Raw genomic sequence first — 25,660 nt, forward strand, 5'->3', positions numbered from 1 at the left:
AGTGTGAGTATGGTGCGTAGATAAGTGGAAAATAATCCTCATTTAAAAGCATGAAACTCTGAGGCACTGACACAACAAAATGTGAAAAAAGTTCAAGGGGGTGTAGACTTTTTATAGGTACTGTATACTGCACATACATATACACAAAGACTTGTATTGCTCCTACAACTTAAATCTTTTACATTTACTGTTAGAATCAACAGGCTTGCTATATTGATATATAAAGGGGTGTATGTATATTCATGTCTAACACATGTTATCTGTTCTAATAAAAATATTCCAGATATTAGTTCAACTAACAGGGGTGTGCAATTCATATCGCCCGACACACAGGACAACAAGTGTCCCTCACAGTTTTACAGTTATACTGCAAGACAAGTTTGTTTTTTCTTCTTTTGTCACAGCGTTCTGTTGCTAGAAAAACCCCTGTAGATTTCTAGGGAGTCACGCAAGGTTCTGAAAACTATAAACTGCGGATATCTCGCAAATACAAATGAAAATATAAAAAAAAGAAAAACATAACTCTAAACTTTAAAGCAAAAGTATATACACAGTACACCAATATACATATCCTTTTAATTCACAACCCCTCAGTCACACACAGTAACAAGCGTATTTAAATGAATGCAATAATGCTATTACATTGCCGTGGTCTACAGTAGGAGCCCAGTAAAGTTTGGCTACCAGCTCTAGGAAGAATATTTAACATAACAACAATTACAAAAACCTTTAAAACTATTAGTGCTACCCCGCTATAACACAACCTGCTATAGGGCGGAATCGGTTATAACATGGTAAGATCATGGCTCCCATTTCCACATAATGCAATTTGACTCACAAACGTTGGATGAACATTCCAGATATACAGTACGAAGCATGGCAGACAGCAACAAAATAACATCTTTCTCTGTTGAAATGAAACTCGATGTGGTGGACAGAGTAAGAAAAGGTGAAACTCAAACAGCAGTTTTAAAAGATATAAATGTTGCAGAATCTACATTGCGTGGATGGCTAAAAGACAAAGGTTTTCTTGAGAAGATAAGCTGCGCTAAACGCAATGAATTAGAATCTGCTTTATTCATTTGGTTTCTGCAGGAATGTCAACAGGGAGGCTGGGACATGAAAGCATATAGGAGGGTGACCACAACAGCGCGGGCAGAGCTGAGCAAGACAAGCTGCTGTGTGAATGTGCTGCTGTGAAAGTGCAAGACTGTTTGTTTTTTTTTGGTGTGGCTTAGGCTGACAGGGGCCGGGAATAATTGTCCCAATAAACCATGGATTCAAGTACCTGCAAATTGTGAGTGTTTCCTTCCTTCATTTTCCACCGTACGCTACAGTATTCCTAATTATGGACCCCGACAACTGCACTATAGCTGGGTAATATCCTGTGCCTGGCAGTAGGTTTGTAAATCTATAGATATACTTCATTATTTTTAGTAAAACTTTGAAAATACTCCAAAGCATTGTACTCTTACTAGTCCATGGGCCAGACAGGGTAGGTGGTACCAAAAACTGGTACCAAATGATCTTCATACCAGTGAACGAGGATGGTAAACCAATACTAGAAATGCATGCTGGACATTCCAAATGAGCAGCTTTATCAATTTACACTTGTTTGAAGTCTGCACTGGTACGAGCCAGGACCCAAATTTTGGCCGATTGGTACCAAATGGAGGTACCAAATGATACTTTTCTAAAAGCTTACTATCTGTAGATTCCAAATATGTATGCTGGACATCTATACCTTGTAGCTTTTTGGTAGCAATTTGATTCCAAACAGAAGAACTATCGAACAATATCAGAAGTTTTTGGTGGAAGTATGGGGTTGACAACTCATACTTAAATCTGACTATCTTATGGAATATGCATCAAATCATTATTAACTATACACCACTCTTCAAGCTCAAAGGCCTGTGCCTACTGGCTCAATAATCAAATTGCTACAGTGATGGAATAGCACTATTTTTTTCAGTTTTGAACCTTTAAACATTAGTGGTTGTGCCACATGAAATACCCACATTTCTGGAGTGATATAAGTAACACATTTATTATATAATTATGCAAATGATAGCATCCCTCTATCAACCCTTTTCCAAGTTAAGAACCATAATCTAACATTTGTTGGATAAATAAAACTAAGCAACAAAAATGCATTAATGCAAAATGTTACTGACTGATATAGATTAATATACGTAACAGAACAGTTTTAACAAAGAATATGATCCCCTGCACTAATATGCATTCACTACAAATATCTTTTCAAAGACCAACACATTTGTAAGTCCATTTTTCATTTGCAGGGAGTTTTTAGTCAGACTCATCTTCACTATCCTCATGATCAAGTATATCCTGCATTGAATCACCTTCATCGACATCCATCATCTTGGTGCAGTCTTGAAGCCTGCTCTCCTCTGTGCACTTCAGTCCATTAGACAGGCACTAGCAGCTGGGGGGTTGACAGGTACGAGGGCATTTGCACGATATGAACTCCAAGATGACCTGAACTGCAGGTGAGCCAGCCATCCTTTTAATGTCAAGCTTGCTACCCTCTCCTGCTGTCCGTCCGTGGTTGTTCTGGGGAGCTGGCACATCTGGAGCTGCTATCAGACCATGTCTCCACATGGCGCTTTGGTAGCTGGTTCTTAGAGCATGTTGGTAGAGTATCTTCAAATGGAGGCAGCTGTCTTGGGTCCTGGCTCATGGACTATACTAAACTGAATTCTGACTCGACTCTCCGCTGAGTACACTCAGTCTCTCAGGCCGACGCAATGTCCACAAAACTAAATTATTTCTCTTTATTCAATGGCCATATAGGAAACCAAAACGTATTAAAATGTGTCATCGCTGTAATGTGTATATGTATCAGGTACAATATTTATAAACATAACTAACTCAATGAGAATCCTGGGTTTGAATCTTCACTATCAGGTCAGCAAGCAATGTTGTCATTTTGCACATTAAAAGTTGCTGATGGCAAAGTTGCTTGTCTTGTTTAATTTTTTTGCATTCTGAATGCTTTGCAGATAAATGACATCTTGATTTTGCAGGTAAAATGTTTGGAGAGTGTACAGAATGTTACTTCCAACTTCTGGTGGGCTGTGATGTGTAAATTAAACAGGATTGGTGGCACACAGTCAACCGGATTTATAGCATTTTGGTTAAATATGACAGCGTCAATAACAGACTGCACACATTATTTCCAGAAATAGCGTTAAGAGAATTTCCTTTTGGCATATAGTCTTGTGAGATATTAAACCTGGGTGAATAAATAATAAAAAATAAAATAATAACATGGAGCTGAAATTGATCACACTATGGTACCGTTCACAAGTGAAGCCTCTTTTTGTTTCACATTAACTTGTGTTACTATGCAGCTAACCTCTCCAAAAACTTATGGAAATAACAGGTATATTTCTATATCCCTGGCAACACTGTAGAACATATCTTATATTGTTGAAAACTAAAAGTACTAAACCTGTGGTTTTAATGGGAATAAAAGGAATGACAGAGCCAGACTGTTTTTCTTTTCCTGAACAGTGAAGAATGAGCACAGATTGGAAAGATGTGCATTTACATGAATGCTAGATGTAGATTTTTTTTTAATGTATTTATTTTTTTAAATAATGCTGCCTAAAAAAAAAGTCTGTGCCTTCATAATGTGCAAGTTACTTAGTATTTGTTCCACACTGGAAAACTGTTTCAAGGCGATGCTTGGTATTGCATCAAAGGGAGCTGCAATATATATTAATTAATATAAACAAACCTGTAATAAATGAAAACAGATAAGGTGAGAAATGCTGACTACATACATATCTTATGAATGATATAAAGCCGTTTGTTGTGTTGCTTAGTAATAGTAGCAGCACAAGGTGCGATTGTGTAGAAATGGGTTTTTACAAGAACTGCGTAACCGAATTTTGGAAGTTGTATGAGGACAACCTGGAGTTTACTCACGGACCACAGGTTGGGAACAACTACTTTAACTCATTCTACCTGTTTAGCATAACACTAGTTTCGGCTTGTGTATCAGGAAAAATATCCATGAAAGTATACCATATTATACCTTCCTAAACAGCTGAGAATCTGAAGACTATTAAGAGAATAACATTTTCACTATGATGAAATATACCCTAAGATTACCTATTCTGAATGTAAAAAAATAAGTTTTAAAATGTACTCAAATTCATTTTTCTTTAGAATCTTTTTAGGTTTAATTATTATTTTTGTTTTGCCATGTGTTATGCACAAAAAAAACATATCAGCTCAGTTTTGGCAAGTATGTTTGGACTGAATTACGTTTTTTTAATTTGATTTCAGGAAGCACAAATTATTATTAATCACTAACTGATTGTGTTAATTGTTTAATAAAAGCACCGATAGCGATTCATTCAACTGATGCAGTACTGTGTTGTAACCTGATAACTCGTCATCAAACTTAAATTAAAATGTTTTACTCAGTCTTTTCAAAAGCAACTTGTCACTGAGAGAGTGTCTTAACGCACACTGACTGTTTTAATAAATCCTTCCAGAGCCGCCATCGTATCACTGACTCGTTTTGTTTTCTGATTTCCACGAACGCACCTCATCGCTACAAAATGGTATGTAAACAAACCACAAAATGCATCGCTTTTTCTCTTGTTACAAAAAGTTGGAAATTGTTTGAGCTCTTGAGAAAAACTTGAGAAAATCCTGAATCAGACACAATCTGGTGTTTCCCGTTCTGAGGGGAGTTTCTTCACCATTCGGTTAAATAAATGTGCACGTCTTGTATATTGCTGCTGCATTTTTTAAAAATGTGTTTAGGTGTGCTTTAAGTTAGTTTGACAGTTTATTAACTTGGTTAGTTTGTTACTACTTTATTATTATTATTATTATAGTTTATTAACATACACTTGCTTATTGCTTTTCTTTTACTTATTCAGTTCATTTCATATGTACATGTGTCATGACAAGTAATACATATTTATTTATTTATTGGTTCATAATGTGTCTGGTGGCTAAGTCTTCTTAGAAAACACATCAGCTATGAGAACACTTCGCTTTCTTAGCAAGGGGTGTTCTTTTAGTCGGAGACTACTATATATATATATATATTGTAAATCAGTATATTTTATCTTCCAAGAAAAGAAGCAAAAGATGACAATTCATCTTACTAGATGACAATACTGACAGGTTTCAAACCAGAACTCAAATGAAATGGAAAGGATACGATTTTAAGGTACAATTTACAGACTACCAAATACGTCAAGTCAACTGAGAATTTGCTTGCTGAAACAGTCAGCTTATTAAAAAAAGATGAACGAAAGAGATAATTATTATTATCATCCAGTGGAAGTTAAAACTCAACAAATTACATGCATATAGATTGGTTTTAATTGCACATAAAAAAACTGTTTATCTTGTGGGCAAAAAAAACCCATCACCCTCTGTTTATTTCTACAATAAATGATTGTTTACTCCTCCATTTTCAGGTTCAGGTTTTTTTTTTTTTTTTACTAGCACAACATTAAGTGGTGCACATACTGTACATTGTGCAGTAGCAGTAGTAAAGGGTTCTTAATGGTGGATAGTATTTTAAGCCATATTAGCTTGATTTTATGATATTTTATTTGCAGCTGCAGTACAGGGCAAGTGAGAGGAGCCAGTAGGAAACCACCCAGAGCTCAAGTGAAAATTAACAGTTTGAACCAAGAAAAAAAAAAAAAAAAATATATATATATATATATATATATATATATATATATATATATATATATATATATATATATACACACACACACACACACACACACACACACACAGGTAGGAAACCAGAAACATACATCTTTATTTTGGCCTTGCATGACAAGCAGAAATTGAGATTTGGGATTACTTTAAAATGGTAAAAGAATCCCCTAAAAAAAACCAAACAAACAAAAAAAACACCATGATAACAAGACTTAAAAGATGAAATGCTTCATTAAATATTTTCTTAAAAAGTGCTTTTTTTTCACATGGGACTAGGACTGAAATGCTTTCAAAAAGTATTCTTAACAATCTATCCAGTAACAGGGTAACCACATTTAAAAAGACACTTTCTGGGGATTTTGGGAACAAAATAGGCAATGTGTGTGTAAATGTATTATATTGATAGGAATACACTGAGCAATAAATAGGAATGCTTTATCTCTTCCTTTGCATGCTGGTATGACACAGGAAACCCACCAAGCATATATTTAGTGCCGTGTACAGAAGGCTGTTTTTTATTTTCTTTTGCGTTCCCATCAGTGGCCCACTATCCTGTGACAGGGAGGGGGGCTGTTCTCTTCAAGCCAGTCTGGAGCCAGTCTACTCTAACCAGCTCCAGCTGGCTGAGAGCTATAAAAAAAGTTTCCCACTCAGTACAACAAACAAGCATGCTGGGGCCTGTCCCTCCCCTCCCTGCCTGCACGTCAAAGCCACGCAGAGGCAGGCCGGAGATGTCACAAGCAGCACTTCCTGTCTGCGCTGCACTCAATGAATGAGCGGCTATGAACCAGAACACTCTGGTTTCTCTCCAGACATTTGTTTACTCAACAGCATGTGCCTGATTTCACAGGGTCAGCTGACCTACCAAATAATTATTATTATTTTTTTTTCTTTTAATGTTTTACTACAAGTAAGAAACAACACCACTACCACACAACTTTGATTCAGGATCAAACTGAAATGCCTGCTTCTCTGCTTCCAATTAGATAGTTAAATAAATAACTCCAAGCTAGTGGGGAAGATTGTTCCTAGCCTGCTTTGTCCTGTTAAACCGGACTGTATTTTTTTCAGTGATGCGTTTCCTCATAATGCATGAAGACTGAGGATCTTAAAGTGCAAGCTAGCAATTGCCTAGAGATTCTTGCTTTGTTATAATGTCTGAAACATATTTTGAGGAAAAAAAATTATTAAAATGCACAGCACATTTTATATGTACAGTACCTATGTATATTTACTGAACTTAACAATAGTGTTCCGATGCTGGTCAAACCTGTAGCTCAAAACTGCAGTTCAGAGTAGAAAATAAACCAATGGTACTGTAGCAGCCTTTGAAGGCTCAGTAAGTTAAGGGTGCTATTTTACAGCTTTGAATTTGTCTTTTGGTTACAAGGACACCTTTCAACTTTTACTTACTCACTGGTTATATGGTCACACTTATAGCTTAAAAATGCCTGCCAAAAAGTCTGCATTACCAGCACCTGATAAGGATGCATCAAAATTGCACAGGACCAACAGTTCGCTGTCTCTTCCACACCTGACAATGTTAGCTCAATCAGTCCATCTCCCTATGTTTTTTTTTTTGTATATAAATTATGCTTTAGCAGACTTCTCAACCCATCTAAGATATCAGCTAAACCATAATCCAGCAACTGGGGGGGAAGAGGAGGTGTGGTTCAACCCATTCCTGTCAAACAAGAAATGTTGCATTACAGGCAGACAGGTTCAGCTGAATAATACCGAAGATCCCAGAACAAGTGATCTTAACAGCACTGTTCATCCTGGCTTTGGAAAACGAATACTCCCTCTGGAGACTGATAAAGTGATGACCTACGCAAGTGCTGATTTTTGGGCAGGAGACGAGCCTTGTGTCAAATCCTCTATTTTTCCATGAATTTCAAGATCACGGCTTGGTGGTTCTGTAGTGCTGTACAAGCTCATAGTTACCCTGGTATTAAAACCTATCAAACATGATACCTACATGCAAACTCTGCTAACCAAATTATCTTGATCAGCAGACACAGAGTGCTTTGCTGCCACCATGCTTGAGTGACAAAAAGGAGGTATTGCAGGTCTCTGATTCTAAAATACACTCACTATTACAGTGTTTAATAACATGTTCACAAACACCTTGCCTTTGTCACATGGCATGCAAATAGGCTCAATGGATATTACCCTTTACACCTAACAAAAATAAATACCACTACCACCAGAATGGTTTACAGTATTTAAAAGTTACAAACCAGATCCCAGTCACATAGAAACCCCACATCAGAATCAGAGGCTGAAACAACAGCAGCTGACCCTCATAAACAAAACCAATATACAAAGTTATTTTTTTTAAGCTGGCCTTTTTCTTCTAAACCACCAATACCTTGGGATGCTTGACGTGAAAGGTGTTACAATATATACATTGTTGCATAAAATCCACTGTGGCTTCTCTTTTATGATGAAAGAGCCTATTTAGTGGATTGCAGTGAATCAATATTCAAATCTACTGAGAAGACAAAAGAAACAAGGGAGTCTGGAACAGGGTCCAAATAGCATTGGAAGGTCTCACAAGCCTAGGACTGCTTGAAAAAGAACATTAGTATACTCAATCACAAAATGCTCCAGAGACACCAGTTAGCTTTAAATCACATCACTAGCGACGTATTTCTTTAAAAAATATCGATCTCTATTCTTCCCTCAACTTAACTGTCAGGGGGAGAAACAGACAGTGAAGTCATTTTATACAAGCATGGAAAATGCACCATAACATTATTTCGTTAATACACCCATTATATTTTATTTCTGCACAAGAAAAAAAGTTACACACATTCACTGAAGCTTGCTACCCTAGTTCAAGTAAGAAAAACAACAAAAAAACACTGCACAATGTGGTTTGACCTATTTAGGAACTGTTGTTGACAAACCCTGGCCTATTTAATGACCAAAATAATGAATTACTGGTTTTTTGACGCCAATATTGATATAAACTGTAAAAAAAAAAAATATATATATATATATATAAAAAAGGACAGCGATTACAGCTGAAGCAACAAGTGTCAATTATCTAATTTAGCATCCAAGTACAGTATACGTCAATGAAAGTGAAACCAATCTAATGGTTGTGACGTTATTCATTACAAGCACAAACAGGAGATTTAACCACTTCAGAAACCTCAAAAAAAGATATCCGTCATCTTAAACTAATTTAGCTGGCACTGTGTCGGCATAACTTTAGCTTAAGAGTTTCAGATTACAGAATAGTTAATTACATCCGGAGTTGCTGTAAGAGGAAACATAAAAACTTTCCATTGAAAAACTAAAAAAATTAATTCATTATTTTCAATAATCTAGATTTTCTAGATTTTTGATTATTTTTGTTTTTATTCACAATATAGTATATAGTTCTAGTCATAAATGTACATACCCCAGTGGAAATTTATAATTTCTAGAAATAGATGTCTATAATTATTTATTTCAGCATTTTTTTTTTTTTTTTTTTTTGCTTGAAATTTCAATACGATAATACAGAACCTAATTCTAGAAAGGTCTAGACAATGCTGGATTGTTTGTGAACATTCTTAGAGAGTATAAAAGGATTAGGCATGGGATGATTGCTGTCATTACCAATAAGTCAATATGGGAAAAAGTAAAGAGCTATCTGAAGACCTTAGGCAGAAAATAATTTATTGTCATAAAGTTGGAGAAGGACACAAGAAGATTTCCAAGCATCTGAGTATCCCAATTTCAACTATTGTTTCAATTATCAAGAAGTACAAGACTCGTGGTACTGTCACAATGCTCCCTCAGTCTGGAAGAAAGAAGGTTCTTTAACAAAGAACAAGTAGATGAATTGTGAGGAAGGTTAATAACAATCTGAGTTTGACTGCCAAAGATATTCATAGTGAATTGGCTGCAGGTGGGACTGGGGTTTCCGTTTCAATCATAAACAAGGAAAAAATCAAGGTTCTGGAATGGCCTAGTCAAAAGCCCTGTTCACACTTGTATCGGTACGACACCAGTACAGTTTGTTTCGTTACAGAATATACCGGTACAAAACCACTTTCTGTCCTAAGTCACTTTTTAAGTCCGGTAAGGTATCGATACAGTTGCGATATACCTGATCACATTTGCGAACACATGTTTTTTTTTTTTTTTTTAAGTCCCAATCTAAATCTGATTGAGAATCTTTGGTATGAGTTGAAGAAGGCTGTGCACAAGAGAAGTCCTCAGAATTTAAATGAACTGGAACAATTTTGCATTGAAGAATGGTTAAAAATCACTAAAGAATCATGCCAAAAGCTTAAACGGCAAATATCATAATAGTTTAAAAGAGGTTATTATTGCTAAAAGATGCCTCAACTAGCTATTAATTTAATTTTCCTTGTCAAGGTATGAATACTTTTGAATTTGCATTTTTGGAATTTTGTAAAAAAATTGCTGAAATAAATAAATAAACAAACTGTAGACATCTATTTCTTGTAACTTTTTTTAAAAATTATACACAAAAGTAAAACTTTTGCTATAAAAGATTTTTCCTATAATTATTTGTTTTTGAGAAATTTCTAGAAATTATAAATTTCCATTGGATTTTGACTACACACACACACACACACACATATATATATATATATATATATATATATATATATATATATATATATATATATATATATATATATATATATATATACACACACACACACACACACACAGCTCTGGAAGAAATTAAGAGACCACTGCAAATTTTTCTTAAATCAGTATCTCTACATGTATGGCAGCCATTTCATTCCAGTGTCTGTTGAATTCTACTGAATGAGGTACTGATTAGGGGATCACCTGAACCAAATCTTATTTAACGAGGAAAAGTATAAAAACCACTCCTGTGGTCATCGCTATCCTCTTGCAATAGGACCAGCTGGATGGCAAAACAGTGCTAGTAGTACCTCAAAAGTAATTGGAATAAAAAAATAACTATTGACCATGCCCAAAGAGTTGAAAAGGAAAGTTTTGAGTGAGGAAAAGAAGGGTTCAATTCTGGCTTTACTGGCAGAGGGATACAGTGAGCGTTGGGTTGCTTCCATCCTTAAAATTTCAAAGACGGCGGTTCATAAGAACAAGGTCAAGCAGCACACATTGGGGACAACAAAGCTACAGACCGGCAGAGGGCGAAAACAACTCTCCACTGACCGGGATGACCGCCAACTCATTCGAATGTCACTCAGCAACCGTAGGATGACATCAAGTGACCTACAAAAAGAATGGCAAACGGCAGCTGGGGTGAAGTACACGGCGAGGACGGTTCGAAACAGGCTCCTAGGGGCAGGGCTGAAGTCGTGCAAAGCTAGAAAAAAGCCCTTCATCAATGAGAAACAAAGAAGAGCCAGGCTGAGGTTTGCAAAAGACCATAAGGATTGGACCGTAGAGGACTGGAGTAAGGTCATCTTCTCTGATGAGTCCAATTTTCAGCTTTGCCCAACACCTGGTCATCTAATGGTTAGACGGAGACCTGGAGAGGCCTACAAGCCACAGTGTCTCACACCCACTGTGAAATGTGGTGGAGGATCGTGATGATCTGGGGGTGCTTCAGCAAGGCTGGAATCAGGCAGATTTGTCTTTGTGAGGACGCATGAATCAAGCCAAGTACAAGGTTGTCTTGGAAGAAAACTTGCTTCCTTCTGCTCTGACAATGTTCCCCAACTCTGGGGATTGGTTTTTCCAGCAGAACAATGCTCCATGCCACACAGCCAGGTCAATCAAGGTGTGGATGGAGGACCACCAGATCAAGATCCTGTTATGGCCAGCCCAATCTCCAGACCTGAACCCCATTGAAAACCTCTGGAATGTGATCAAGAGGAAGATGGATGGACACATGCCATCAAACAAAGCCGAACTGCTTGAATTTTTACGCCAGGAGTGGCATAAAGTCACCCAACATCAATGTGAAAGACTGGTGGAGAGCATGCCAAGACACATGAAAGCTGTGATTGAAAATCAGGGTTATTCCACCAAATATTGATTTCTGAACTCTTCCTAAGTTAAAACATTAGTATTGTGTTGTTTAAAAATGAATATGAACTTATTTTCTTTGTATTATTCGAGGTCTGACAACACTGCATCTTTTTTGTTATTTTGACCAGTTGTCATTTTCTGCAAATAAATGCTCTAAATGACAATATTTTTATTTGGAATTTGGGAGAAATGTTGTCAGTAGTTTATAGAATAAAACAAAAATGTTAATTTTACCCAAACACATACCTCTAAATAGTAAAACCAGAGAAACTGATAATTTTGCAGTGGTCTCTTAATTTTTTTCAGAGCTTATATATATATATATATATATATATATATATATATATATATATATATATATATATATATGTGTGTGTGTGTGTGTGTGTGCGTGTGTGCGTGTATATATATATTATATATATATATATATATATATATATATATATATATATATATATATATATATATATATCATTGTTTATAATAAAGGAGTGGTGCAATTTAAAAACTTGTTGTCCAAGGGACAAAATGCTAGAAAAATCTACTTGTCCTTCTTAAAAATCTACTTGCCCCCTCCCCGTCACATAAAACACACATAAAGTAGAATATAACATGTAGGGTTTTGTTTTTATTGAACACTGAGCACAATCAATCAATTATTAATTAACTGGGGTGGATCTAGCCTTGCAGCTTAATGAGTTCACTACATTCTTCAAGATAACACAAAAGGTTCCCTGTGACCTCACCCAAAATATGTTTTTATTTTCTTTACTTTATTTTTTAAATTTAGTCGTTGCCAATAATTTTTTGTTATTTTCTCCCAATTTGAAATTATTTGGGCTCAGCTCACTGTTACCACCCATGTGCTGACTCGGGAGTGGCGAAGATGAACACGCGCTGTCCTTTGAAGCGCGTGCCATCAGCCGACCGCTTCTTTCACCACTGCGGATTCACCATGCAGCCACCTACAGCGTCGGAGGACAACTTGTTTTGGTATTGACTGTGTTTTGTTGTGTTCATGTACTGGAGATAGAGTTTATTTTAAAAAATTGAGGTCAGCAGTTTTATCATCAGCCTTGTTACATCTTATTATACAAGGGTCTCGCACCACCACTGTGTATAACAAGACTAAAACGCCATAGTAGGAAAATTATTGTTCACCATGTACTATAATAATAGAAAGAACCAAGGCGTCAGGGACTAGTAAATCACAAAAAAGGAGTCTCAAAGACTCAAAGTGATGAAAATGTCTGGAAGTTTAAAAAAAAAAAAAAGAAAAAAAAGAAAAAATTAAATAAAAAAAAAAATACTTTGTTTTATGAATGCATTTTCCAGTTGGCTGCATTAAAGAATAACAATAGTTTTTTTTAGTGTTTATCAAGATGAGGCATAAGCATTAAGTACTGGTATTCGCCAAGATCCCTGGAGGTTCTGATCGGCTGCATGCCAAAACAAACCCTGCCAGCACTGGAAATTTACTTTACATTATAGTATGCAGTCTCTTACAATAGGACCTGGGTTTTACATCTCATCCGAAGGACGGAGCACAAGGAGGTTAAGTGACTTGCTCAGGGTCACACACAGTGAGAGAGTGTCTGAGATTGAACCAGGAACCTCCTGGGAACAAGCTCCTTTCTTTAACTACTGGCCCACCAAGCCCCCTTATGAGACATTAGCAGACTTACAAAAAACATAGAAATGTAATCTTTTCTCACAGGAATCTGTTTCAATGCCTCAGTTTTGCCCACAAAAACATTTGTCAGTCTCTTTAAGCTTATTTTTCTTCAGTTGTGAATTTAAGTTTTGTTGAGTATGATCCAATAAGTAACTTTTTGTTTGGTTTGTACATGCCCAGGTGTTTCTTTCAAATGTACAATTGCTTCCCAATGAAGTTTTACAGGACGCCACATAAAAATTATACCTACCTACCCAAATATATAATAATTCACATCTCAGAACACACAAAGGTAGGTCACTATGAGCTAGCACTTATATATATATATATATATATATATATATATATATATATATATATATATAGATATACAGAGGTCCCCAGGGATGACAAAGGGAAAGGAAGCAAGTGGTTCAGCTTCATAATTAAGAATCGATTTAAATTTTTTTGCCAAATCGCCGATTAATATCAACGTTTATTATTTTTCAATTCAAGCAGAGCGTGGGTGAAATCGACCTTTATACTTAACTCCCCCCCCCCCCCCCGACTTTTTATGCCATTGAGAAACCCCTTTATCATGCAACAAAACCATGGTTACCAACATTACAATTGAAGTAACGTTTGGTCACAGCAAAGCCACACCTTGTAAAGCTAAAGTTCCTACACAAATTTTAAAAAATTGTCTGAAATAAACCGGAGAAAACGCAGAATATAAAGTGTATTACACAGACTTTTGTAGCGTACATTTACAAGTAAAAATAATATGGACAGAACAAAACATTAGACAGCTGAATAGAACTAACTTACACTTATTATTCTGAGCTCCGCCCTTCTCATGCTGCTTAACAGCACAGCACTCACTGATGGCAAGGCAGACTGGCCCACCTACCTACACCTTAACCAGCTAATTTCAAAGTAGGCACTTTGAATGACAGGCGCTGTAGCTGGCAAATGAAAGTGCACAGTCTGTCTATGATTGATAGTCATTTAAATGAATGAGAGCATTCTAGCGCTGCTTCAGCCAACGAGATCTGTCAGAACAGGATGAAATGACTGACGGTAAAACTACGCTAGCCTATTAAGGGACCACTGAGTTGACTGACAGAAACCTTAGCCTTTCAGAGTGGAATGGAGACGGGACAGACAGCAAAAACTAAACAGTCTAGATTTGTAAAAATTATTATTTTTGGTAAGAGAAACAAAATAGCGAGTGGTTTTACCGATGTTTATCCTATATAAATTAATTTCAGGCAAACTCATATTCTTTGGGAATTCAACGTTTAATGAGCTTTACTGATTAAAATCTAAAAGTAGAAACCTTATTTATAACATACCTGGCGTTGTGCTGCTCGGAGCTGAAAGCCTGGGCTCGTCGAATTGTGCTGTTTCTGATCAGTGGCTGGGATGGAAGCTCTCCGAGAGGGAGGCAGTACACTCTCTGCACCACAACCTTCACTTCCACCCCAGTCCAACCAACCGCTGCCTGGCTCTCAATCACTTCCAGCAGAGAGTCGCAAACACTGTCCTCTGAGCCCCGGGTGTCCCTCTGCAAGTTCAGTGCTGTCACCTTGGAGTTTGAGGTACCCTGGTTTAAAAAAGAAAACCCCCAAAAAAACCACATGTATAATTGTGCTTATGATTTCAGAATTGCATGCCTGCAAACATTTTTAAATGAAAAAGATAACTCAGGTGCCCCTCATTGTAAGCATACACATTATAATTATTATTACATGACCGATCCATTCAGTGTTACATTGGATCAGTATGATCACAGATTAAAACTATTTATTAAAACAATATAAGGAGGGAGGTAAGAACTAAGAGTAATCACATTCAGCTGCATATATATTGTATGTGCATTCACTTGAAGGACATCTCTTAAAATGCAGGCATTAAGCCTGCTCTCAATAACACATCCAAACATGTATCTCATTACTTTAATCCCTAATATATTTAATATTTGTAAGTAGCACTGCAGACTGGCATATTTCTAAGCATATCTCTATGGGTATAAAGTCTGGCTAAGAGGGTGAATACTAATAAACAATAATAATAACAATAATGTAACCATATCGTACCTGCTGAGCCAAAATATCTACGTTAGATGCATTTCTGTTTGTCTCCGTCAAGTTGAATATTTGAGCTAAAGATGGCGGAGTGGCTTTCTTGGTCAGGGACTTCTCTCGGGAGTTGGGCCTGTTTTCTACACTGTCTTTTGAAAGAACCTTCTGACTGAAGTGGGTGTTTAGAATAACAGGACACTGTTCGCCATAAATGACCAGCTTCTGCCTGGAATAGGGGGAAAACAAAACAATACAATACTTTGAAACTGAAAAAGGAGACAGAGAGTGGGGTCTAAGTTATTAAATGTATAACCCTTAAACGATAACAGACCTAAAGATTGAATAGACAGCTCACACCTCCAGACCTGCACAACTGAGGAGGATTATAATGCTTTACGGAGCAACCAATGTTTAAAATCTAAATTAAAACTGTATTATTTATTACTGGTCCCCCTTTACTGTGCCTTAACTGTTTATATGTTAATTCAGAAGATACAATTATTTCAAATACAATGTGTAAGTCTTATTTTATCTACACCATTGGACTATAGGCAGAAAGCAGCAGCAACTTTTCATCTATAGTATTTTCATATCTGTATATTTCAATCTGCAGTATAAAATAACAAATCAAAGAGCATACAGCTTTATTTGTTTTATTTTTTTTTTTAATTTGTGATCGCCAATTAATTTTTCTCACAATTTGAAATGCCCAATTGTATTTAGGCTCAGTCCACCGCTACCACCCCTGCGCTGACTCGAGAGTGGCGAAGACGAACACATGCTGTCCTCAGACGCGTGTGCCGTCAGCCAACCGCTTCTTTTCATTCTGCAGGCCCGCCAATCATCTAGCTCAGAGCTAGTGTCGGAGGACAACGCAGCTCTGGGCAGCTTACAGGCAAGCCCGCAGGCGGCTGGCTAGTCTGCAGGGGTCGCATTGTACAGCGCCCCCTGGGAGCTCCTGTCCACGGTGGGCAGTGGAATAGCCAGGGCTCAAACCAGTGACGTCCAGGCTATAGGGCGCATCCTGCACTCCACGCATAGTGCCTTTACCGGATGTGCCACTCGGGAGCCCCCGCATACAGCTTTTTAACAGAAGATCAAGTTATAGCATATTCGCCTTTTCCAAGTAAGGAAAAACACCTCAGGGCTACTCAAATAGAAACTGCACAAGTTTTCTTAGAATTCAACAGGCATTTTGCTTGGAAAAAAAAAATATCTGTTCATTTTTTAATTGACTGTGGTTGACAGCGAAAGTGGAAGTTGCGTCAAGAAATGAAAGCAGATAGGCAGAGGTGCAAACAGGGTAAGGAAGGAGGCCAGGGGGACTACATGCTAATATGATGTGATGCTGTGTACTATTAAACTAAATTTCATGATTATTTTATTTTTTTAAGAACAACTACTTCAAGTCATCTAAAAGTGGTATATATCTAGGTCTCTAGGAACAAAAACAGTAAAAGTGTAAGCGTGACATACTTAAATACAGAATGAAATACAATATGATACACGTCTCTCTAGATAAATGAAAAACCCTGTGTGTGTCACACAAGTACATACAACACATATAAGAGCACCTCCACTATTTCCCCAATGCCTGGGATATACATCCCCAGCCGGGTATAATAACGATGGCAACAGGCTGTACAGTACAGTGTGTGTATGCATTAGATACACTGATTCAACATCAACTCTGCACACAGTTCTAAAAATGTACTCAGTTTTTTTGTTTTTTTTATTGTGTTCCTTACTCAGCACCTTTCCAATCTTGGGAGGTTTTCGTTTTTAAGGAGAATGCCACCTTTATGCTGGTGCCATTTTAAACACCTGTGGGTACTCAAGTGTAAAGCCATGTTCCAATAAATTCTGTAAAATATTATTGCCATTACTAACTCTGCCAATCAAACAAGGGATTGTCCATGCTGGTTTCGTAGTGTGCCTGCATTCAATTTAGTTGTTCCACTTGAACATCCTAAACCCATTTGTTTTTTACATGGAAATTGAAATGTTATTTTGAACAATATTTTCAAAGCACATGGGTCAAACACGCAGTTCTATTTCATACAGCACACCAGTTGTGCAAGAACGATTCAATGGAAATGTTCACATTTCTGTTCTCGGGAGCATCTAGAGTTTCTCCACTGCTAATCTTTTAAAAAGATGTCATTCTTTTTAAAATAACTACTTTCTCAATGTCATTGAGGCGCATTCACAGATTGAGAAAATAATACGATTAAATATTAGAAAACTATGTTTTTGATTTAAAACGTTGCAAAAAAGCATTACGACAACTCCAGAGGGTGTGATTACCTGAGATAATCACCCATTATTAAGGGTTACAGGCACCCTGTAGGATTGTCAACAAAAAAACATGACAGGGGACATGTCGATTCCATTCTCTATCTTACTCAATGGCAGAGACTGGAACCAGAGTAAAATGTTTGAATGGACTTATATTTCCTTGAGTAATGGACGTTTGGAGTTTCAGGGCGAGTTCCGTAAGAAGCCAAAAAATATGTGATTTACATAAAAAAAAAAAACACATTAGAAAATAAAATCAAAACAAACCTTAAACTTTTTGGATAGAACAAACAATAGCATACAGGGCCATTTACAATTGCACATGCTCCTTGCTGATATCAGTATAGAAATAGTTTTGGAAATTACAACAAAATGTACCAGGTATTGACAGTTATACACCACAATGTGTAAACCACACATGCCGCCAGAAACTGTCAGCTGCATCCTTACTAATACCAATCGCTCTTTCAGTAAACTATGCTTCTGTGAATTGTTGACAGCAAACCACATTGACAGCTTTGAACAGAGTTTGCAATTGTTAATAAAAAAAAAGCACCTTTTTCCAGTCCCTAATTAATACCCATTTATTTATCCATGAGAGCATGACTTGAACACCTATCAAATATGGTTCTCAGGTCATCTACATGGCCAGGATTTCAAACTGTTAATTTAAACCAGCATCAAGAGGGAAGTCCAAGTTTACTGTAATAGGACTTCCTTTATTGGTCTCATAGCAGCTTTTTATAAGCATTCAAACAAGTGCAAGTGCAAGTACTGGTGCTTAGACAAAAACAAAATTAAGAATGTTTGAATATGTAGTGCAATGTGTAGTAGCATAATACCTCAATGTGAAAAAACATAGTGGCCCTTGGACAATACTGCAAAGCCATAAATATTTGCAAGCCTTTTATTATGCGTTTTTCGTGTTTGGCACGAATATCAAATTCCACTAAAAATACTTACTTTATATATTGCAACATGTGACTAACATTTCTGGAGCAAAATAGGTTTTATGGTTGTGATTCGCCAAATATTTCGGTCGCAAATATTTACGGCTTTACAGTATTTTCAAAGAACTCACTTCTCTCCAACTCCTTTTTTAAAAAAGTGAAAAATACTTTAGTTTTAAGAAAGAAAGAAAGAAAGGACAGACCTCAATGTTAGTTAATCTGACCTTGCATACTAATTATTTACCTTGGTCAGCAAATGTTTGTGCAGGGTACTCACTAGATTATAAGTTGTTTCAGACGATCACAAGGCAAGAACTGATAAATCAGCAAGCAGTATTAATTATTTTTCTTTAAAACTGCCAGAATTTTAAACATTCATGGAATTAGGCACATTTCTTCAGTATCTGCAACATAACCACCTCACTAAAAAAAAGTCTCATTTAAACTTTCATTTTAATAAAAACAAATCTGGAAAACTGCAATGTAATGCATGACTTATACCGGTATACACAGCTTGTGAGACCTGAGTTCCCCTTATGAGGGGAGATTTTTTTAACCATGACCAGAAACCGAAGACAGAACTTAATGTTTTAAACTGCTGAGGACTGAACAAAAAAATCCCCTCTGTTTTTACAAGGGTTAAATGTGATGACATACTTTCAATTTTTATACAAAGCTCATTGCTTTTTAGCTATATGTTTTTTACATCATAAATATAAAATGCATTTTAAGCCAAGCAATACTTGTTTATTATATTTCTAAAGTAATTTACTTTTATAGAGTTAATTCTATTTATATTTTAAATAGTGATTACCACTTTAAAAACTTCTGTCTTTGTTTTAATGTTGGTCTGTTGTAAAAGTCAACAATGGTATAGGGGCCTCAATAGTTTCCAAATTATCATGTAAATATAAACTACAAATGCATATTAAGAGCAAGTGGAAAAGGTCAGATAAAGCTGAAAGGTATGATGATGTGTGCTTATCAGTCCTCTCAGACGTATTGTAGCTTGCATAGTCATGCTGCACAAGTGGCAGCAGTTTTTATTTATGGCTTGTTTGTCTAATCTATAAGTACTGTTTACCACCCACTTTATCACCTATATCCGTTTCATCACCACATTGGTCACAAAATATCACCAGACAGATGAAAGACCTGGGTTACTTGCTCAGTGGAATAACAGATAATCAGAAGACCTTTAACATGGTGAAATGTTTTAAATGCATTTTCCACCTGAACACGTTAAAAATTGAGACCTAGTGGAATCAATGGAACCGCATAACAGTCTCGCGTGTTTTAATTGGTTCTCGTCTGTTGGAGGAATATGACGTCATCATGAGTGGGAAAGCTTGGAGGCATTTTAACATTGTGATCAGAGAAAGAGAGATAGACTTGCTTTCCAGAACCTTTCAATTAAAATATAATATGGTACTAATATAACAAACTACAGGCGACTATTACTTTATATAAATGATCACCAATGTAAGAACTGGCTTTCTGTGGTGATGTACTTTTTGCTTTCAAATACATGTATAATCATTTGTGTGATTTATTTTAATTGCAAATATATATCCTGCACAGTAGTTTAAGCTGTAGGCTATAGATACTGTTTAAACCATTGGACTATAAATATAAATGGGGAAAAAATTAAATACACTGTACAATAGTGATGATTAAATCTAGTGAGAGATTATGGCATTCCTGTGCAAAGTACAAGTAATGTGTAAAAACATGCCCCTTACGCATTTACTGTACAGTCATTCCCACTTGGAAACATTAATTGCAAGAGTGATAGAATGACACAAGTCAATTGTATCAATCTGTGTGACCTACTTAATGTCTAGATTGATAGTTTGTTGATACTAAAAACCCATAGGCATTCCTGATATTGATAGAATGCCACAGGTTAAATGTATCAACCTGCGCCACCTAATAACTGTCTAGATCAGGGGTGCCCAATCCTGGTCCTGGAGGGTGGCGTCCCTCCTGGTTTTTGTTCCAACTCTACCCTAAATGACTTCATTGTAGATCCCTGCTAGCCGGTTCATTGCTCCATATCACCAGATTTATATTGCACCCTTTTTAATTCAAGCACGTAATTAATCCCCCTACTGTTTCTTGCTAATTCTACATTTGTTATGCGCTTCTCCAGGCAGAATGTATGTATTTTATGAAACAAGCAGTGTGTAGTGCAGTGACCAAATCTTCCTAACAATGAGTGTAAAGCAAACAGTTTTGTTCAAGGAATGTGTAGCTAGAAACATGTTTCGGCTTGTTTCATCATAGTAATTAAGAAATTGAGATGGTTTAACAAAGTTAATTACAGCTTTAAAAGGCAGGTAGAGAGTAGCAAGCCTAATTATAAACAACAAGTCTTGCATTTTGTGTTTACCTAGAGTTTGAGATAAGAACATGCTACATAAAAATAAATTAAGAAAAACAAGAAGAAAATTGCTGTACCATCCCAAAGTGGGCACTGATAATGGAATGTCCACTTTTTCACACAAATGGAGGGCTCTGAAACTTCAGCAGCAATTAGAGAGCTGCTTATGCTGCCAGCATACCACATTTTGAGACCCTGGGTGGTTTAGAACCATACCAGACATATTGTCTTTTTTCACCCTATCCCTAGTGTTAAAAACCTCTTTATTTAAATGAAATGTAATACTTTGGATTTATATAGCACCTTTCATCCTATAGGATATCAAAGCTCTTTACACACAGCAGCTATTCTGTACCAGCACACTGACACAGCAGTTAAACTGGGAGAAGTGAGGAATTGTTTAGCCAGTTGAACTACAGGGGGGGGATTTAGGTAGGTCAGATACCTGTATGTGCCTGAATTGGAATGCAGACATCATATTTGCATAGTCTAACTGTTTAAACATTATTTATAGCCTACAGGTTTTACACTACATTAGCTGGTTGAAGGAATTAATTTTCTAAAGGTGTTCAGAGCTGTGGTTGATTTAAGTGAATTTAGACAGCGTGTAAACTGGGCAGCGATTTTCAAATCAGCTGTTTGGGCATGTCTCTTAGCTGGCTGTAGTGTTAAAATTAATGTTGCTTTTCCCTTGATTTGCAATTTGATTGGTTTCCACATAATGTTTTGTAGTTGTGTGATCCCACCGAAGTGCATTGAAACTATTGCACTGCTTAAGTATTGTCTTTAGCGCAGTTTAGTATGATAGACAGCTAGCCTATTTGTGCGCCAGCCAACCAAACAGCCGGGAGTCCAGCGAGGACAGACCTGCGAGGAAAGGCTGTTGGAGGAAAACCAAACCTAGCAGCGCTGTGGAAGATGCCAAGTACAAGACAGGTCTGTACCCTCCCCCCACCGCTCCTGTTCCCACTACTGCTGTACCTCTCTCACATCCCCATTATTCTGTCATCTCTCTTCCTCTGTCCTCTCTCCCCCCATCCCTCTGCCTCTCCCTCCCACTCTCTCTCTTGCCCTCGAAAACTCACTCCTCTGCTAACAAAGTTTATTTCATCTCTGTCTTTGCCTACCACCTCTCTCTCGATTTCCTTGCTTTCACTGAAACCAGGCTAATAACACTAACTCCTGCTGGCCCATCCTCTCTCTATGTCCTGTCCCATACTCTGCATCTCGCTGGACGGGGAGGTGGGACTGGTCTTCTCCTCTTTCTCTCCCTACTCTTTTCTGTCCCCTCTGACCTCTCCTCACTCTCTGTTAACACCTTTGAATTTCACGCTGTTCTATACAACGTGTGCACCAAGGCACTGAAGCACCGGGGGGGCAGATAATGCAATAGTGCCTACCCTAACCGCGTGTAGTCACACACCTGGTCAGCGTGCAGCATACACCAGGGGGACACACAGGCTGAAGGAAGCTGCGGCAGGCGAGTAAGCCGGCGAGGTCTGCTCGACAGCGGTGCAGGTAGAACACAGTCCCAGTGGAGGAATTACACGGCTGGCTGGCTGCTGTTGTGTTTATTTATTTATTAAACTGCACATAGCCAAAATTTACAGGACAAACACAGGCAGGCAAAGCATGGTTGTGCGACAGGGTAAAGACACAGATGGACACACAACAACAACAGTTACATAAACAATAATTGTTTTTATTTTTATTTCACCCAAGCTGCGCGAACGGCAGCCAGTGGAGTCACTCAATGGTGGGGATACGGCAAAGCCTAGTCCCGGCGGAGGAGCAGTGCTCTCCCTGACAGTGTAGGCTGAAAAGTCAACACACATTTAATCAAACACTGCACAGACAGTTGCTCACACAATACAGACAGTCGTATACAGACAGGCAGGCTGTGAAAGAAAGGAGCAAGAAAGCAGCTAAGAATTAGAGCTGCTGATTACGAAAGCAGCAAGCCAGCTCTCAGCATGAATGCAAGGGAATTGCAGTCAACTCAGAAGAAGCTCTTTCAAACACTCAGTGTAGTAATAGAGAAGAGAAGTTTACATTGCCTTTGGTGAGAGGCAAAAGAGAAAATGGTCTCTGCGGGTTGACTGTTTAATCCCTCGGTACGGGACCGATGATGTCACCCCACGGAATGGCCTATCGGCAGCTCTGACATAAAACTCTCAATGAATACCTACCAATAGGCAGGCATATCACAAAAGTAATGTTGGTGGTCGTCTTCGAATTGACGGGTAACATTCTTAACGGCTAGAGGCTTCGGAGTGCTTTGAAGGACCTTTTACATGGCCAGGTAGCCAAGTAGACAGTGTTTTTTCTGTATTTAAGGCAGTATTTTACAGTCAGGTTTACCAGTTTAAACTGCTTGCAATGACAGAAAAAATTGCAATAAAAAAAACATGTAACAAAAAATACTGAAACTAAAAAAAATATATATTTACACATTAATATATTTAAACAGAAAGAAATTACTGTAGTTACCATGGCATAAAAAGCTTGTAAGTACCGCCACCATGTGTTTTCAAGCACACTTTGTCTTACCCTCAACTTTGAAATCGCCTGGGTGGTGATTAGGCCTGCTGTTAAGCCAAGGGCCTTCAACTACCCCGAAGTGAATATATTTCATGGAAACCACATGGCCTGAAGTGGTTTATACCACTTATAAAACGGCTCTTTTAAAGTTAACTGTTGTTTGGGAAAAGAAAAAAAATGAACACTTTATATAAAATAAAAACTCACTTTTACTATGAACATAAAGTTTTACTTGTTAAAAATAAACTGCACGTTTCCATTTATTGTGAATTTCCGCACTGAAAGAGACATCTCATATTGTAAGTAGAGGGAGGAGTAAAACAAGCTGATGAAGTGGCTGGTCTGGACAGAGTTTCAAATGAAAGCTGCAAAGGAAGCTGGAGTCGCATTTAGAGGCGAGTGTGTGGATAAAATTGAACTCCACTGTTTTCTGTTTTGCAGTGTTGGAGTCCAGCAGCTTAGCAACCTGCTTTCAGGCAGATGTCCGGTTACACATTATTTCCCTTGATGTCAGCCCAGCTTCTGAAAGTAGGTTCACCACTATACTTCAAGCAGTGGTTTGTATAGCATTGCGAGAGACTGGCTTGTTTGCTTAGTTTAGGAAATGAATTCCCATCGGTTCACAGGAGTACCAGTAGGTGTTCAGGATTTTCTGAGGAGCTCTGAGTGGGTGCAGGTAAAAACATTGTGAAGGAATTTTGACAAATATTTTTTTAACGCTCTATACCAGGCCTTGTGTACTAATCTGACCACGGTGCACGGTGAAAGTGCTTCAGATTCCCACAGGCTCTTAAATCCATGTCGATAATACTGGAGTGTTGTTTAGCTTTATCTATTGGCTCTTCTGAAAGTTTTCATGACTGACAGGAAGAAGTTATTGCTGGTCTTATATTTAACTAACAGATATGTTAAAACCTTAACTGATAAGACTTCTATTTATTTCAGCTGTTTATTCCAGCTCTCAGTGTTAAAAAAAACTGGAGAATGAAAACTGGTCTCCAGTTAAACTTCTTGCACTGGTATAAAATTCCCTCAGAATGCTGTTGAGGTTTTCTGGACGTATTTCCTTAAAACTAATATCCATATTGTTTTCTTTAAGCCAGTCTTTATATACATTAACAGCCCATGTTGCAGCCTTTTTAGTATTTATTCATCTTTGTTTTCTTCTATTTTATTTAGCTGTGCCTCATTTAATCTTATGTGTCTATTGTTGGTAGTTTCTGTAGCACTTCCCTTTTATCTTTTTTTCAGGTCAATTACTGTCTTCACTGGGAAAGCTGGTGCTGTATCAGTTCTCTGGAGTTTCACCCCTGAATATATTAAAAGAAAATGGGTGGAATGTCACTCATTTTGTGGCAGTGCTTTTATAGCTAATAAATTAAATAGTAATTTGGACTTTTTACAATGTTGTGTGTATTGATTTATACAGTGTGAAGTGGCTCATTAGTATGCAAGTCTGTATAGGTTATATGTATGCACGGCCATGTGACGCTGTTTAACCAATCAAAGGTAATATATTAAAACACAAGGGTTCAAAGGGGATTGTAATAAAATCAGGTCCCCAGGTACCATTATCATGTAATGTACTTATACTAACAGCTTATTAAACATTCAATATTAATGCTTAATAGTAATAAATCCAATCCACCCATTCTGAACTCTACTCTAGTTTCCACTGACATTTGCCATACTTCACACACCTAGTTACTTCTCCAGTTTTCCCTGGTTTCTTCCCTACTCTGCACAAGTCACTTTCTACTGGAAGTCAGATGCAGGCACCTAGCCAAGCTGCAATTCAGCCTCTAAAATGCAGCTCAAAAAGGACCATGCTTATGAGACTTTCACTTTTAGAAAACACACATTCCTCCTCCTACTCGTGTCCACAATAATCTAAATATTCCAAAACATCTCCTTCCTATGCACCAGGGTTTTCAAGAGACAAAACAAAGATGTAGATTAAAAAAAAAAAAAAAAAAAAAAAAAAAAAAAAAACATATTGGTGTAATGAAATGGAAAACATATTTAA

The 25,660-nt window shown here is 37.3% G+C and overlaps 1 protein-coding gene across 2 annotated transcripts in view; it reads right to left on the reverse strand.

The window, feature by feature from the left end:
- Positions 1-25,660, reverse strand: part of spidr (scaffold protein involved in DNA repair) — a 110,663-nt gene that overhangs the window by 29,944 nt on the left and 55,059 nt on the right. For both annotated transcript variants that reach the window (XM_041247651.1, XM_041247652.1), the window contains exons 9-10: positions 15,478-15,688; positions 14,734-14,984 (exon numbers count right to left, since the gene is read on the reverse strand). In XM_041247651.1, coding sequence (XP_041103585.1) covers positions 14,734-14,984; positions 15,478-15,688 — 462 coding nt within the window. The remainder of the gene's footprint in view (positions 1-14,733; positions 14,985-15,477; positions 15,689-25,660) is intronic.

This window comes from Polyodon spathula, chromosome 4 (assembly GCF_017654505.1).
Source record: "Polyodon spathula isolate WHYD16114869_AA chromosome 4, ASM1765450v1, whole genome shotgun sequence".
In the NCBI taxonomy this organism is placed as follows: Eukaryota; Metazoa; Chordata; class Actinopteri; order Acipenseriformes; family Polyodontidae; genus Polyodon; species Polyodon spathula.